The sequence below is a fragment of the Microcaecilia unicolor genome, chromosome 1, assembly GCF_901765095.1.
Source record: "Microcaecilia unicolor chromosome 1, aMicUni1.1, whole genome shotgun sequence".
NCBI lineage: Eukaryota > Metazoa > Chordata > Amphibia > Gymnophiona > Siphonopidae > Microcaecilia > Microcaecilia unicolor.
The window spans coordinates 689,136,666-689,152,841 of record NC_044031.1 but is presented as its reverse complement, the minus strand read 5'-3'; the positions used below and the strand labels follow the sequence as shown (position 1 = coordinate 689,152,841).

Sequence of the window (16,176 nt, the reverse complement as noted above, 5' to 3'; positions counted from 1 at the left end):
ACAAAAGTATTTTATATAATGTGGCTGATTGGGGAGCCCGCAGTATTTGTGCTGAAAATAATCCTTTTTAACTATTTGAATATATTGCTTATACTCAAAAGCTGAAAACTTATAAGCCATCAACAAAGCATCAATATGTTTTTTTTCCACCATTGAAGTTCAATATGCCTGAGCTTGTGCTGCTGCAATACTATAGAATAAGTAAACCATGGGACAGTTTGTTTCCTCTGGGTAGAATTGAAAGATGTCCAAGGAGCAAAAATATCACATGCAGTGGACAAAACTGAATCCCAGAGTTGGGCTTTATCCTCAAGTGAGAGGAAGTAGAATCAAATGAAAGTAGATACTCGCCATTGTAGTTTTCCTTGCTTCAACAGCAGGTGCCTTAGCTTCTCTTCAGTACTGGGAGCAACTGAGAGGTTTAGATTCCATTACAAAATTTAAACAAGGACTCAAAATATTTTTTTGAACTGGCATATGGCTCATGTATGAGGCCTTTAGGGGGAAAATCACCATGTGCTGCACATCTGATTCTCATCCTAAAGCTGATTTCTTTCTTTTATTAACTTCTTTGTTAATTAATGTTGCAAGGTGGTTTGGAAAATGCTAATTAACTAAATTAAGCTGCTAACAAGTAACTATGCCCTATGCTGTTCAAAAACTGCAAGAGATTAGTGGTGGTGTCTCTCACCTCATCAGAAATTTTATTCCATAAAGCTGGGCCCACATATAAAAAGGTAGTTTCTTGTACCACTCAACACTATACCCCCGAAAGTTCAAATAATCCTTTTTGAGATAACCCATAAGGTCCTAACTGGCACATTGTCATAGATCATATAAGGAGTGCTATTGTTAGTGTTATAGGTTCCTGTCTTTGGAATTCATTAGCACTTGACCTCTAATTGGAGTCCTATTCAAAATTTATAGCCTCTTATTGCTTTCCTAAATGTTGTTTATACTGAGGGGTTGCTGTGTGGGACAAGAGAATCTTTCTAATTAATTGAACCTTTGTACATAGTTTCTATTATAGTGGATTCTTGGTATTTACATAATTGTAAGTTGTCTTTTTACCATTTTATGTTTTTATTAATTGTACGCTGTTCAAGTAGTCTGCTGATGAGCAGTATATCAAACTTTAAATAAACTTGAAGCTATATTGATTGAATACATGATGCCAGAGCATCTTGTGCTAACCAAAGGAGTATTTTAAAAATTAAGCTAACATATTTAAATCTACAAATCTACTCTGCTCCACTGGAAGCTCAGATGTGCTCCCATACACTAGTGTCTGTAAGGACCTTGTAACTGTGTTTTGTATCATCTGTAACTTTTGCAGTTGATACCTAGGTATCCCCACATCCAGTGAATTACAATAGCCACCTCCACCAGCTGCAAGACAGGTTCACTCAACCAAATTTCTGGACAGACTGTCAAGGGCCTAGGCCTATGTATCATAGCAGCTTCATTTTTGATTGTTTTGTTTAAGTTTTAGATTATTCATACACAATCATTTGTCCACTTTTCTCAACCCCTGTTTCACCCTCCTTACAACCTCTTCCTTATCAGAGAACATGCAGAAAATGTAAATATCTGCATGCATGTAAGAATCCCTCATATTTGCTAGCAATTATTTCAGATACACATTAAATATATGGGATATAGTAGATTTCTGCTGTACTCCAAACTCAACCAACCTAGATGGAGAATACATAGTACTCCATCTTACGTGCTGAGTTCTTCCATTATAAAAGGTTTAAACCATATGTACTACTTCCAACTCTTCAAAGTTATGTAACAAAATTTCACAGTCAACTGTATCAAAACCTGCTTGGTGGTGCAACTCAGTAATAAATCTGTCATCATCTCGACCTAAGCCTCTACACATCTTATCAGATAAGTTTAGCCAGCATGGTCTCTGTTTCATAACTAGCAAGAAAATCCATCTGCTTGTGTGCTAAACCACCTACAAATCCAAATACTCTGGTCTTCTTTTTCAAAGTCACATTAGTGATTCCTGTGTGGCAAATGAGAGGAAGCCCATAGGAATTGAATGGGCTTCCTCTCATTTGCCACATCGAGAATTGGTAGCGTCTTTGTAAAAGAGGCCCTCAGTCAATTGCCAGTTGACTACTTGTTCAAGTAGTTTCCCAACAAGTTGTAGTTACCCATTTGGTGTATAATTATCCACCATAAAGTAACCACTAGATGTGTCCTTAGGAACTGAGTATTGGTTGCATTTTTCAAGGGTCCAAGAAAAATTCCATGTTTTAAAGAGATATTAACTATATTCAGTAATGACGGTGCCAGCTTTCTTCATCAACCACACCAGAAGCACATACAAAGGTGAGCCACATAATCTCATTTTCCTCAAAATAATCAAAAACTCATCCAACCAACTTCAGAAAGCTGTCCCATTTAATTGAGACAATTTTTCTTGCAACTATTCTGTCCTATAACAGGCCTAAATCATGGGTGTTGTCCTCTGGTGCATGGGGTCATATGCATTTAATGAAGTGTAACCTTGTCCTTGCAATTTCATGGCACAGTAGTTGGTTAGTCTGTGAGGTACCACCAGCCTCTCTGCTATTTTTGGTATGTATCCAACCAGGATGTTCAGTAGTGCAATTTGAGTGGCAGAATGTCTGCTTACTTCTGTAACAGCTGATTTCTTGGCAAGGCAAGCATATGAAGGCAGTTCAGAGCAAATACTTTCATAAAATTTTCTTTGAACTAACCAAAATGGTACTCTTGGATAGGCTGAAACCGAGGAGTGCCTCACAGGAGAAAGGCACTCTTCTAGCAATATGCATTTTATATAGCATGTAAATATATTACAGCAGTGTTATAACTTAGTAGACTAAGGTAATAAAAATAAAAATTTGCACTCTTCTAGCAATATGCATTTTATATAGCATGTAAATATATTACAGCAGTATTATAACTTAGTAGACTAAGGTAATAAAAATTTGCACAGAAAAAAAAGATTATGTCAAGGTAGTTTCATTTGTAGTATCTTAATATTGTTCTTTAGTAAATGAAATAATAAAAGTTTGGGCCTTTTTCTTTTCTCTTATTTTTTTTGCAGGTTAAAAGAGTTTTTACCTAAAGAATATATCAAACAAAGAGGAGCAGAGAAGAGAGTATTTCAGGTAAAGTAGAGTATGTAAAGTACTTGCTGTGGGACATAAATTGGTCATTGTAGGCTGGCTTGGTGAAATGACATCTGGAAGTTTATTGGTGAGCTCAGAAATGGGGATGTTAGTCCTGTGTTGAAAAGGGGTAAGAGAAAATGTAGCTATTGTATGATAATAAAAAAAAAAAAGAAAATATTCTTAAGGATTTGATTTTATCACACTAGAACTGCATTACAGTTTACAATGGAAGGAGGCTAAGAGGCTCTTTTACTAAGGTTCGTTTAGCACCAGCTGATTTTTAGCGCAGGGTAAAAATGCTAGTGGTCCTTAGTAAAAGACTCCCTAATTGTTGTTATGCAATGTAACGATAAAGTGTACAGCTTTGTTTTGCTAGGGTTAGCTTTATGTATTATGCATGGTGAGTCTTATTCTTTGACCCTGGCAAAGCTGATTGTCATAGAAGTGAAGCAAACTGAGAAAAGGTCTGGCCACATAGAATTTGAGTTCCTGAGATGAATTTACATTCAAAAGCAATTTACATCCTTATAAGAAACAAACGATCCAGAATTAAATTATTTTGCCCCACATCCTTTTTGTCTAGCTGGTCGTTAACACTCAATATCTTTCCACTCAGACAGCCACTTTCCTTTATCTTCTTTTTCATCCTCTCCATAAGTAAGAAATTGTCATTCTTAGCCACCAATGTGTGCTTTAATTTTCCATCCCCTTTGGTCCATTTAAAGATAAAATGTTGCATCAGCCTCTATAAAGAAAAAGGTGGGTTGCAGCTTTGTCCTTTGGGTGCTCTGTAGAGGGGCCAACCAGTACCTTTATAAGAGCAGTATTTGGCTCTCTGGGGTTGATTTCTTATTCTGCCAAACAGGCAAGATAAGCTAAGCTGAAGCAGGGTATTAATCCACTACCATGTGGCCGTATATTTGTAAAACAGCACTTATAAAACTTTCTATGGATAGTCTGCCCAGGTAATGACCCCAACAAGCATGGGCTTTGTGACCCCATTCTGGAAGCCCCTCCTTAAAACCCCTCCTTAAAACCTAGCCTTCTCTGTCAGGGTTATGTAAAGGATCTGCACTAAAGTTAGACCTGCTACCCTTACTAAAAAAAACCTGACAACATTCAGACTTTGTGTTCACTTTCTGCTAGTCAGTTTAAAACTATTTTCTTCTAGAAGGCTAATCTCAGTTTGTATAACACTAAGGGTTAGATTTACTAACATTCATAAATTTTTGTTTTAATGATTTTAGCAACATTAAACACAAGACATATCTTGTTTAAGGTAATACAGAGCTGAAAAAGTTTTTTTAAAAAAAGAGAAGAAAAAGAAAGATTAAATATCACCAAGAAGGATTTAGGTACATAGGAGGATGGGGCAATACATGGAAAAAGAAAAGACTATACTGTAACGATGGGCTGCATCTCACTGTGTGACAAGGCGGTGGCCGTAACTAGAAGGTTGCTAGGCTGTATAGAGAGAGGTGTGACCAGCAGAAGAAAAGAGGTTTTAATGCCCCTGTAGAAGTCGTTGGTGAGGCCCCACCTGGAGTACTGTGTTCAGTTTTGGAGGCCGTATCTTGCTAAGGATGTAAAAAGAATTGAAGCGGTGCAAAGAAAAGCTCCAAGAATGGTATGGAATTTGCGTTACAAGACGTATGAGGAGAGAGACTTGCTGATCTGAACATGTATACTCTGGAGGAAAGGAGAAACAGGGGTGATATGATACAGACGTTCAAATATTTGAAAGGTATTAATCTGCAAACGAACCTTTTCCAGAGATGGGAAGGCGGTAGAACTAGAGGACATGAAATGAAATTGAAGGGGGCAGACTCAAGAAAAATGTCAGGAAGTATTTTTTTACGGAGAGAGTGGTGGATACTTGGAATGCCCTCCCGCGGGAGGTGGTGGAGATGAAAACGGTAACGGAATTCAAAAATGCGTGGGATAAACATAAAGGAATCCTGTTTAGAAGGAATGGATCCTCAGAAGCTTAGCAGAGATTGGGTGGCAGAGCCGGTGGTGAGAAGCAGGGCTAGTGCTGGGCAGACTTCTACGGTCTGAACCCTGAAAATGGCAGATACAAATCAAGGTAAGGTATACACAGAAAGTAGCATATATGAGTTTATCGTGTTGGGCAGACTGGATGGACTGTGCAGGTCTTTTTCTGCCATCATCTACTATGTTCCTATGTTACTATGTAAAAAGAAAAAAAATCATAGCTCTTAATTAGACCACAATAAAGAGTAGGGTGCAGCAAACACTACTACTACTACTACTATTTAGCATTTCTATAGCGCTACAAGGCATACGCAGCGCTGCACAAACATAGAAGAAAGACAGTCCCTGCTCAAAGAGCTTACAATCTAATAGACAAAAAATAAATAAAGAAATCAAATCAATTAATGTGAACGGGAAGGAAGAGAGGAGGGTAGGTGGAGGCGAGTGGTTACAAGTCAAACAAAGGTAAGCCAGGAAAGGCCCTTTACATGAACATTATTCTGCCATTTCTAAATATACAATTTGACTAATCAAGTGGTGGCAGTTGTAATCTTCCTCATATCCAAAAAAGTCTTTAGTTACTCGGGTGCAAAAAAGACCTACTTAATTCAAAAATAAGCCTCTTTGGCTTTGAAACAGCAAACCTAGGATCTACGGGCTACTGTTTTGTTGAACTACCCCATAAATGATTTAGTAATCATTCATTAATTTAACACGCGTTAAGTAACTCTGGGCCCGTTATTGTCAATGGGGCCTATTTATTTAGTACACACATGGCTCTAATTAGTGTGTCTTATTTTGTTAAAGCACATCAGTAAATCTAGCCCTCACCTAAAGCAATTGTGCAGCTTTGGAAGAGTTGATTAAAACTGCACAGTTAGTTTATGCTAAAAACGTCAAGTGGCCAATAATGTGACGCGTATGATTTCCAATTTCATAGAAGCCATCCTGGTAATGAAATATTTAGGTTAAAACCTGAAGAATTATTGCTATTGTCGATAAAATGTAAGATAGTACATGACAACTTTGGTTTATCATACAGGAATTTGAATTAGTGCATTGATTATCTTAATGCCAGCCATAGAGCTGATGTAAGTGCCCATGCCTAAATATGGCAAGAACTTGCAAAATTTACAGTATTCTGTAATGTGCAAGCGAGAATCCCACTTATGTCTCGCACATGCTGTGCCCTTGTGTATTTCCCCCTTGTGAATATGTGCTATGTAAGTTAAGCTGGTATTTGCAGAATGGCACTTAGATACCCTGATAGCATTTAAGCACATAACATAGTTGCTGTCCATGTAGATAAATGGTTTAATTTACATGAGCACGGAGACTGACTCAGAAATTAAACTGCTCAGCTATATGTATAGCAGCTAAATATTGCTAGTCTTACACACAGAATGCATAAAGGGGCTCATTTTCCAAAGAGAAAAATATACAAACAACATTTTAAGGCGGCAGAAGGATGTTTTTCTTTCAAAAACATCCAAGGTAAAATTTCAACACCCCAGTTTTAGATGTTTTGCTCCATAGTCCCTCCAAATTGTCAGGGGGATGTGTCGGGGGGGGGGGGGGGGGGGGGGTTGGGTGGGACATGGGCAGCACCAACATTTGTTTTTCTGCAATAATGGAACAAAACGAAAATGTCTAGGGCCCAAATGTAAGATTTTGGATAGATCTGTTTCAATCACAGTTAAGTGACCAAATGACCACTGGAGGGATTAAGGCATAAACCCCCTTCCTGACCCCCCTTCCCATCCCTTAAAGCTATGAAAGAAAAAGTACATACCAGCCTCTTTGACAGGTTCAGATATTATGGTCAGACCTATTAAAGCAGCAAGCAGGTCCCTGGAGTAGCCTATAGTTTATAATTTATTAGATTTGCTATACCACCATGACTGACAAGCAGATCTTAGCGGCTTACAAAAATCAAAACAGTTTAAAGTGGAAAGGAACTACAAATTTGATAGGAAAGATAATCATACCAGAAAACACTTCCAGACACATGGGAGAGAGAAAAGGGTTGGGTCATAAAAAGGGGACAGGCAAAAGGGGGGAAAGATGGCAAAAGTACAGAAAAAAGAGAGAACTACCTCATGGACTGCACAGGTCCCCCCCCCCCCCCCACCTCGTTATTTATTTTTACATTGGGGCAAAGGCTTGAGTAAAAAGCCAGACCTTCATCCCTGATGATATTCATCCCAGAGTACTGATAGAATTGAAAAATGAACTTGCAAAACTATTGTTAGTAATAAGTAATTTATCTTTAAAATCAAGCATGATACCAGAAGTTTGGAGGATGGCCAATGTAACCCAGACTTCTAAAAAAGATTCCAGAGATGATTCCGGAAATTATAGACCAATGAACCTGACGTCAGTGCCAGGCAAAAAGTAGAGACTATTATAAAGAACAAAATTACATATTCAAAAGCATGGGTTAATGATTCAAAGCCAGCATGGATTTTGGTGTCGTGCCTCACCAATCTACTACATTTTTTTTGAAGGGGCAAACAAACATGTGAATAAAGGTGAGCTGGTTGATATTGTGTATCTGAATTTTCAAAAGGCATTTTACAAAGTACTTTATTTTATTTTTTTTAATTTTTATTACATTTATACCCTGTGCTTTCCCACTCATGGCAGGCTCAATGCAGCTTACATGGGGCAATGGAGGGTTAAGGAGCTGCCTGTGCCTGAAGTGGGAATTGAACTCAGTTCCTCAGTTCCCCAGAGGAAATTGGAGAGTCATGGGGTAAGAGATAGTGTTGGATTAAAAACTGGTTAAAAGGTACAAAACGGTAGAGTTAAAATGGTGAGTTTTCTTAATGGAGAAGGGTAGATAGTGGGGTTCCCCAGGGGTCTGTGCTGGGACCGCTGCTTTTTAACATATTTATAAATGATCTAGAGATGGGAGTAACTAATGAAGTAATTAAATTTGCTGACAACACAAAGTTATTCAAAGTTCTTAAATCGTAAGAGGATTGTGAAAAATTACAAGAGGATCTTACGAGACTGGGAGATTGGGCATCCGAATGGCAGATGTCATTTAACATGAGCAAGTACAAAGTGATGCATGTGGGAAAGAGGAATCCAACCTATAGCTATGTGATGCAAGGTTCTACATTAGGCGTCACCGACAAGGAAAAGGATCTAGGTGTCATCGTTGATGATACGTTGAAATTCCCTGTTCAGTGTGTGGTGGCGGCTAAGAAAGCAAATAGAATGTTAGGTATTATTACGAAAGGAATGGAAAACAAAATTGAGGATGTTATAATGCCTTTCTATTACTCCATAGTGCTACCGCACCTCGAATACTGTGTGCAATTCTGGTCACCACATCTCAAAAAAGATATAGTGGAATTAGAAAGAGTACAGAGAAGTGTGATGAAAATGATAAAGAATATGGGATGACTTCCCTATGAGGAAATATGATAGAGGTTTATAAAATATTAGGACTAGGAGGCATGCAATGAAACTATGAAGTAGTAAATTTAAAACAAATCAGAGAAAATATTTCTTCACTCAACATATAATTAAACTCCAGAATTCATTACCAGATAATATAGCAAAAGCAGTTAGCTTAGTGGGGTTTAAAAAATGTTTGGCTAGCTTCCGATAAAGAAAAGTCCATAAGCCGTTATTAAGGTGGACTTGGGGAAAATCCACTGCTTATTTCTAGGATAAGCAGCATAAAATGTATTGTATTGTTTTGGGATCTTGCCAGATACTTGTAACCTGGATTGACCGCTGTTGGCATTAGGATGCTGGGCTTGCTGGACCTTCAGTCTTCCTAATATGGCAACATTAATGTAGTTATATACTTAGTTTTTAAATGAATGCTCTGCTTGAACATGTGGAGGAATAGAATTCCACAGAGACAGAGCAGTGACGAAAAAGGCTCGATGCCTGGTTGATTCCAATTGAGCAAATGTAGGACCCATCAAGACTAGGTGACAGTCATTTAAGGAGTGAAGAAGGGCATGCAGGTGAATAAGGAATGGTGAGAGAGGATAGGTACTGGGGAAGACTGATTCGATAGGCCTTAAATGTGAGTGTTAACAGTTTGAAGATGATGCATTGGTTCATAGGAAGTCAGTAATATTTCTGCAGTAAACGGGTGACATGGTTGCGGCATTTGGCATGGCATAGCGGATGAATAGCTACATTTTGTAGTGAGTGAAGTTGCTTAATGTTGACCCAAGTACTGATCACTAGGGACAGAATCAGTGAATGAAAATCATCAAAATGAAAGTATCGCCGGATGGCTCTGAGTTGCTGAAGAACATAGAATTCAGTTTTGCAAACATTAGATATTTGTGCCTAGTGGTCAATGCAGTGGACTGTACAGAAGGGGACCCAGGCCTATATCCCACTCTAATTGATACACTTGTGCTGGAAACTGTGAGCCCTCAAGAACCCACAAAAAACCTACTGTACCTTCATAGAGGTGGCATATGCAGGCATAAGGGCTATTTTAGTGGTGTACAGTTGGGTATGGTAGATTTTGGAGACCATACAATATAAGGGGATAACGGTGTGATATGTATCTAGGACCTTTTATGTGAAGTCCACTTCTGTGCCTCCTAGGGTGCCCCACTGCTCTGCTGGGATGTCTTTGTGACCAATCTACTAAGAATGCTGCCCCCATCCCCATATATCCCAATAACTTATTTTTACGCGTGTTTCTCTTGGATTTTATTTTTTTCCGAAAATGGTCCTAAAAGATAAACTCGCTGTGCTCAAGGGCCCAGCACTGGTGTTAGCTTCAGTGAGCACCAGAATAGTAAAGCTCAATGTGGGTCAGGAGGAGGGGGAGCACGGAAGCAGCAGCTGAAGGAGGTAGGAACTGTGAATAAAATCTGGTAACTTGGAGCGGAGCAAGAAATGCTGATAACTGCGGGAAGTGGAGGGAGTATGCAGTAAGAAATGTCTGTCATTAGAGGTGGGAAGAAGTTACCTTATATGTGAATCTACCCCCTCCCCCTCCAGTTTATATTCGAGTTACGTTTTCCCCCATTTTGTGGGGAAAAACTGCTATCTCGGTTTATACTCAAACAGGTTTATATTTGAGTTTATATGGTATTACAAGTAAAATTCTGTGTGTAATACCTTAAAAGAAAAAAAGAAACAAGATTATTCCTGTGTCTTCCCCGTGACTCCCACATACTCCAGGTACATTAATTGGTTTATAGTCAGCAATTAGGAGGACAAGAATGAAGTTTCTCATAAGAGTCAATTCGATATTTAGATAAAACAATGGAGTAACCCTGATTGCTTCGAGGACAAGCAGGCTGCTTATTCTCACAAGTGGGTCGTTGTCTACGTCAGCCCGGGAATCGGCATTTTGCAAAAGCAAAAATAAAAAAAAGTGTTGCCAGTCTTCTGGCACGCGTGCAGCTCGCACTGACTTCCGTCCGTGACGAGGTGTGGCAGGTTCCTCCTGTGCTCCTTGTTGAGGCCTGGGAAAGAGTTTTCTGAACAGTGATTTTTCACGAGATTATTCACTTTTTTATCTTGTTAAAAAAAAAAAATTAGAAGTTTCCCTAAGTTTTTCTTCTAAGTTTCTTTTGTCCTGTTTTTAAGTTTACTTTGTTTTTTGACATGGCCGGCCTTTAGTCTGCAAGTTTGGGTTTCTTCCCTTTTTTGTGCCTTCTTTTTTGGCACAATCGTGTCTTTTGATTTCACCGAGGCTGTTTTTCCTTCCATGTCATCGAGGACATCCAGCGGCTTCAAACGTTGTATTCGGTGCAACCGGACCATCTCAGGTACCAATACCCATTCCTTGCGTATCCAGTGCCTTGGGCCCGACCACAGCCCAGCTGCTTGTAGTCTGTGTCTTTGTGTGAAGAAACGGACCCAAGTGTCTCGAGAAGCCCAGCGAGAGAAACTTTTTGGGGCTCAGTCCAGTCCTTCAACGTCGGCATCGACATTGGTACCGAGGTCGGCGACGCCGGGAGCAGAAGTTCTGGCTGCTGAGAAACCAAGTCGCGCTGGAAGCAGTGAGGCATCGAGTGGTTCTCCACCTGTCTTGAGGCCTCCTGCTATGCAGGCCCCCCGGGACCAACCATCGTCGGACCCGACCCCAAGGAGACGTGAGGATTCCACGTCGTCCTCGACAGCACTGAGGAGCCTCGGTGACGGGCATCGAGCAAAGGCAAAGAAGCACTGTCACTGATCTTCAACACACGGTGCCGGCAGCTCTGGGGCGTCGAAGGACTTGGCACCTGAGAAGCGTCAGCACCAAGAGGACCGCTCCCCCTCTATACAGGAGGTGCCGATGTGTCGGTCTCCTGGCAGCCCGATACCTGCTCCTGAACCTTAGCAGATTCTACCACAGGCGCCAGCAGCCTTCTCAAAGAGCACATCTGGGCCCTGCTTCCAGAGTTTCTGGAAGGACTGCTGCGTCGGTCTTCTTCAGTGTTGGAGGTGCTTGTGCCTTCCGTACCGTCTGCTGCAGCGGCGTCTGGCCCTTTACCTGCGGTGAGGTCCCCGTCCTCGGTGCCGCTTGTAGCACCGGTGTAGGCTGCCACCCAGGACGACTCCCCTTCGATGTTGGTGGAGGAATCTTCCCCGCAGTCCATGCAGGCATCACCTTTCAGTATCGCCATCAAGGATGTCGATCATTGGCGTTGAGGCAGGCTCAGTCTCTGAGTTCCCTGATAGAGGTATTATCCGATACAGAAGAGGAGCATTTGTGGGAGTCAGAGGGAGATCCCAGGTACTTTTCTTCTGATGAGTTATATCGGGTTCCCTCTGAACCGTCCCCTCCACCTGAAAGGCGACTATCTCCTCTGGAGAGTCTTTCCTTTACCTCTTTTGTTCGGGAAATGACTACGGCCATTCCATTCCCTGCGGAGGTTGAGGATGAGCCCAGGGCTAAGATGCTCGAGGTCCTGAACTTTTTTCTCCACCTAAAGAAGCTGTGATGGCTCCTCTACATAAGGTACTGAAGGAAGTCCTTGTGCGGAACTGGTCGTTCCCTCTTTCTGGCTCAGTTGTTACCATCGCAATCTTCAATGCCAAATCAAATGAGCGCAAGTCCATACATAATCTCCCTGAAGGAAAAAAATTGTTTTAATTCAGTCAAGAATAATGTATGTGAAGGGAACAATGCTAAACATATTTTAATGTTGCCCCAAGATAAAATATATAGAACAGAATAATGAGTGTAATCCAAGTGCTGGAAAGCAGAGAGATGAAAGCTATGGTAAGCTGACAAGGTTGAAGATCCATCTAGGGTATCTAATATCCTTGCACTGGCTTTGGTTAAAAATATAAAAAAAATTTTATTAAAGAGGAGTATGAAACTGGGGGGTCTCAAAGTTTGAGTCTTGTGCATCAACTGAAATGGTAGGTCATTTCAAATACATCTTATCTATTTTCATTTACATGTTGAGATTTCCATGTGTTTCTGCTGTACTATACCTTGTAAATCAGGGTTCCCCAATTTTTGCAGAAAAGGGTCACATAGGACAATCAAATCACCAAAAGGGCCAGTATGGGAGTCTCCATCAAAGTTAGCTGAGCAAAATTGTGTGTGTAACAGTGTCTGCTGTAAAGTTTCCCGAGTTTGTTACTCAGCTGTACTAGTACAGACAGAGAGGGTAATACAGTATACAATCGGAGAAACAAAAAGAAAAAAGCAACACTGGGCCTTCAAGATTGGGACAACAGGAGTACTTTATTTAACCAAAAACCCGACACGGGCCGTGTTTCGGCGCCAAAAAGGCGCCTGCCTCAGGGGTCTATCAATAAAAACATATAAATACATCAATAAAAAGTATGTAGATACATCAATAAAAATCATCAATAAAAAGAAGAATTTAGAAAAATGGATAATGACAGCATCGTATTCACTTCGAACAGAAAAATATAAAAATATAATAATATATACATAAATAATACAACATAGATATTACATAAAATTATATTGATTTAGGAGTTTAAAAACTTTTAGCAACCATATGATAATCATAGAGATAAATTCAATAAATTATGTTTTGAAATATAAGCTGGCATGATGTCAACCAATTTTAAGATATGGGCAGACATGTAGTAATATTTTAAAAATATTTTAAAAAAGGAGGAGTTGTATTTTTTTAAAAAAATTTTTGTGTGATGGTGATGAACATATATAATCATGTATGTACACATATATAGATACATAGATATATATACACAAATGTACTTCCAAAACTATAAAAATTGATAATGTTTTTTGTTAAAAACGTGTATCATATAGTGGTTCTATTGGATAAGATGATGTGGATTGTCCGATCTTATTATGTGCAATGGCTGCAACGTCATCAGTATGGTTAACAATATATATGTGTAAAGAAAATCTCTCTTACCAAATTTGTAAATATAGCAATTGTTCGGAATTGAGGTTGTCAGTGCCTACAAAATGAATAAACAGGAGTTGAGGGATTATATATATGTTTAAAGGGGAAATGGCAAGTGCTTATAGTCCCCTCAAGAAAAGGTGTCTAATATATAACATGCAGAGGTAACAGTGCCTTTCCTAATGATTAATGGGGCGCTCCTTAGTATTTAAAGGGGAGTTCCGATATTTGGTTAACTTATTACAGATACTATGCTGTAGACATATATAAGAAATGAGAGAGAGAAAAAAAGAAAAAAGAAACGCCAAAGATGAAAAAAACCGCCGATTGGGCTAATTAATAAAATCTTCTTACCTTTAAAAAAAAGCCTGAGTAACTTGCATTGATTTCGCTATAGCGCGAAGAAAGTGGGCTCCAACGAGGGAACCTTCTCCTGCTTAGTCCAAAGAGATAAATGGGTATTTGGTGTCTGGTCCTTTCTATATAAACTGGCGAAAAAGGCGGCAAAAAGAAAACGCCAAGGAAAAGACGTTTGTGAAGAGTTGCGTGAGCGTCATAAAGACGTTAACGTGATGACGTCATATTTTCTAATACGGAAGTGAATTGTAAAAGAGACAGAGCACCATTTGTGGAGCTGTCAAGCATGGCGTTTGCAAATGTAATGATTATCAGTACAGCATATGGTTATGTTTTAACATGAACAGCTATAGTGCAATTGTGAAACAGTTGTAACCATAAACATAGTTTTCTATTGATTTAGGTTGCTGAACATCAATGAAAATAAAGTCAATTAGATAATATAGCATGAATAGATGTAATGAAACATATCATAATGAATATAAATAATGGGAAAGATTTTTGGTTTAGTAAAGATCAAAGTATTGATCAAACGTATTATATGAAGAATGAGTTATAGAGAAGATTTCAGTCATGATATATATAGAACAATAATCAAAAGTCATATATTAATACATAAGTGATTGCATACGATGCTTCATGGAATGATGATGAAATAAGGGATAAGTGGTATTTTTGTAAAGTAATTATAGATGAGTCTATTAATCTGATATTCCTCATTGAAACAAGGGGGAAGAAAGGATGCGGAAAAAAAGGATAATAGTTATGGAAAAATGATAATAAGTAAAAAATATATATATATAAATAAATTTTATCAAGAGAAAACTGTTAGATCCAATTCTGCATTGAGTCCTACTGGATATAATGTATTTAGCTGGAAAATGGTTTTTTGCTCTTGTTTTAGTAGCATTGAGTCTAAGTTTCCACCTCTCCATGGTTTTGATATGACTTTAAAGACACAAAAACGGAGATCAGCGAAGCTGTGGGATTGTTCCAGACAGTGGTTTACCAATGGTGCAGAGGTGTCCATACGCCTGATGTTACTTCTATGTTCTATCATTCTGGTTTTCACTTTTCGAATTGTTTTCCCTATATAGATCAGGTTGCAAGGACATAAGATTAAGTAGATTACACCCTCTGTATTACAATCTGATGAGTGATTCAATGGATAATGCTTCATTGTGACAGGGTGTATAAAAGTACTAATGTTCATAGAGGATGCACATACCGAACATGATCCACATGATTTGTGTCCAGTTGGGGGATTAGTTATTGATCTTGTGATGGGCAAGGCAGAGGGAGCTACAATTTCTTTGATGTTTCTGTTTCTCGTGTGTGCTACAGTTAGATGTTTGTTCTTGAAGCAGTCTAGGTTCTCTAGGATGTGCCAATGTCTTCTCAAAATTCTTTGTATATCGGATGACAGGTTTGAAAATCTAAGGCTGCATACTATATCAGGATTTTTTCTTTGTGTTCGACCTTGTAGCAATGTATTTCTATTTGACATTCTTGCCATGTTGAGTCCTTTGTTAACATGTGCCTCAGGGTAGCCTCTTGAAAGAAACCTCTCCATCATAGGTATTGCTTGATTTTCAAAGTCATTGTAATTACTGCAAAGTTTTCTTAATCGGAGGAATTGTGAATATGGTAAATTCTTTTTCAGGCTTCTGTTATGAAAGCTCTGAAAATGCAAAAAATGATTCTTGTCAGTCGGTTTTCTATATATCGTTGTTACGAAGTGATGTGTATCTTTTTTAATGAGGATGTCTAGAAATGGTATTTCTTTTTTATCATATTTCATAGAGAAGTGTAAGTGTGGATTGAGGTTATTTAACCATCCATGGAATTCTTCAAGTCTAGCGGTGTTTCCTTTCCAGAGGATGAGAATATCGTCTATATAGCGTTTCCATAGCTTGAGTTCCTCCTTAAAGGGGTGATCTTCCAGGTATTGATGCTCAAAAAAAGCTACGTAGAGTATTGCCAAATCGGGAGCCATGCTCGCTCCCATCGCTGTGCCTTTTATCTGTTTGTAAAAAGAATTCTGGAAACTGAAAAAATTCTCTTGCAATGCTATAGATGCCAGCTGAATGATGAAAGTCGTAGGTACTCTAAGATTGTTTTCTCTATCATTTAGTACATCAGTGATAATGTCTAAAACCGGTTGGTGTGGGATATTGGTGTAAAGTGATTCCAAGTCCAGGGTGACCATGGTTAGTTCTGAAAGGTCATCATCATATTCTTTTAAGAGATTGATCACGTGGGAAGAGTCTCTAATATATGATTTTACTTGCGGGATAAAGGGTCTTAGAAAGGTATCCACGAAAATA

The 16,176-nt window shown here is 39.0% G+C and overlaps 1 protein-coding gene across 1 annotated transcript in view; it reads left to right on the top strand.

Moving 5' to 3' along the window:
* The window catches only part of TLN2 (talin 2), a 523,010-nt gene that overhangs the window by 179,317 nt on the left and 327,517 nt on the right, over positions 1-16,176 (top strand). Inside the window, 1 exon segment of the mRNA XM_030188409.1 lies at positions 3,086-3,149. Coding sequence (XP_030044269.1) covers positions 3,086-3,149 — 64 coding nt within the window.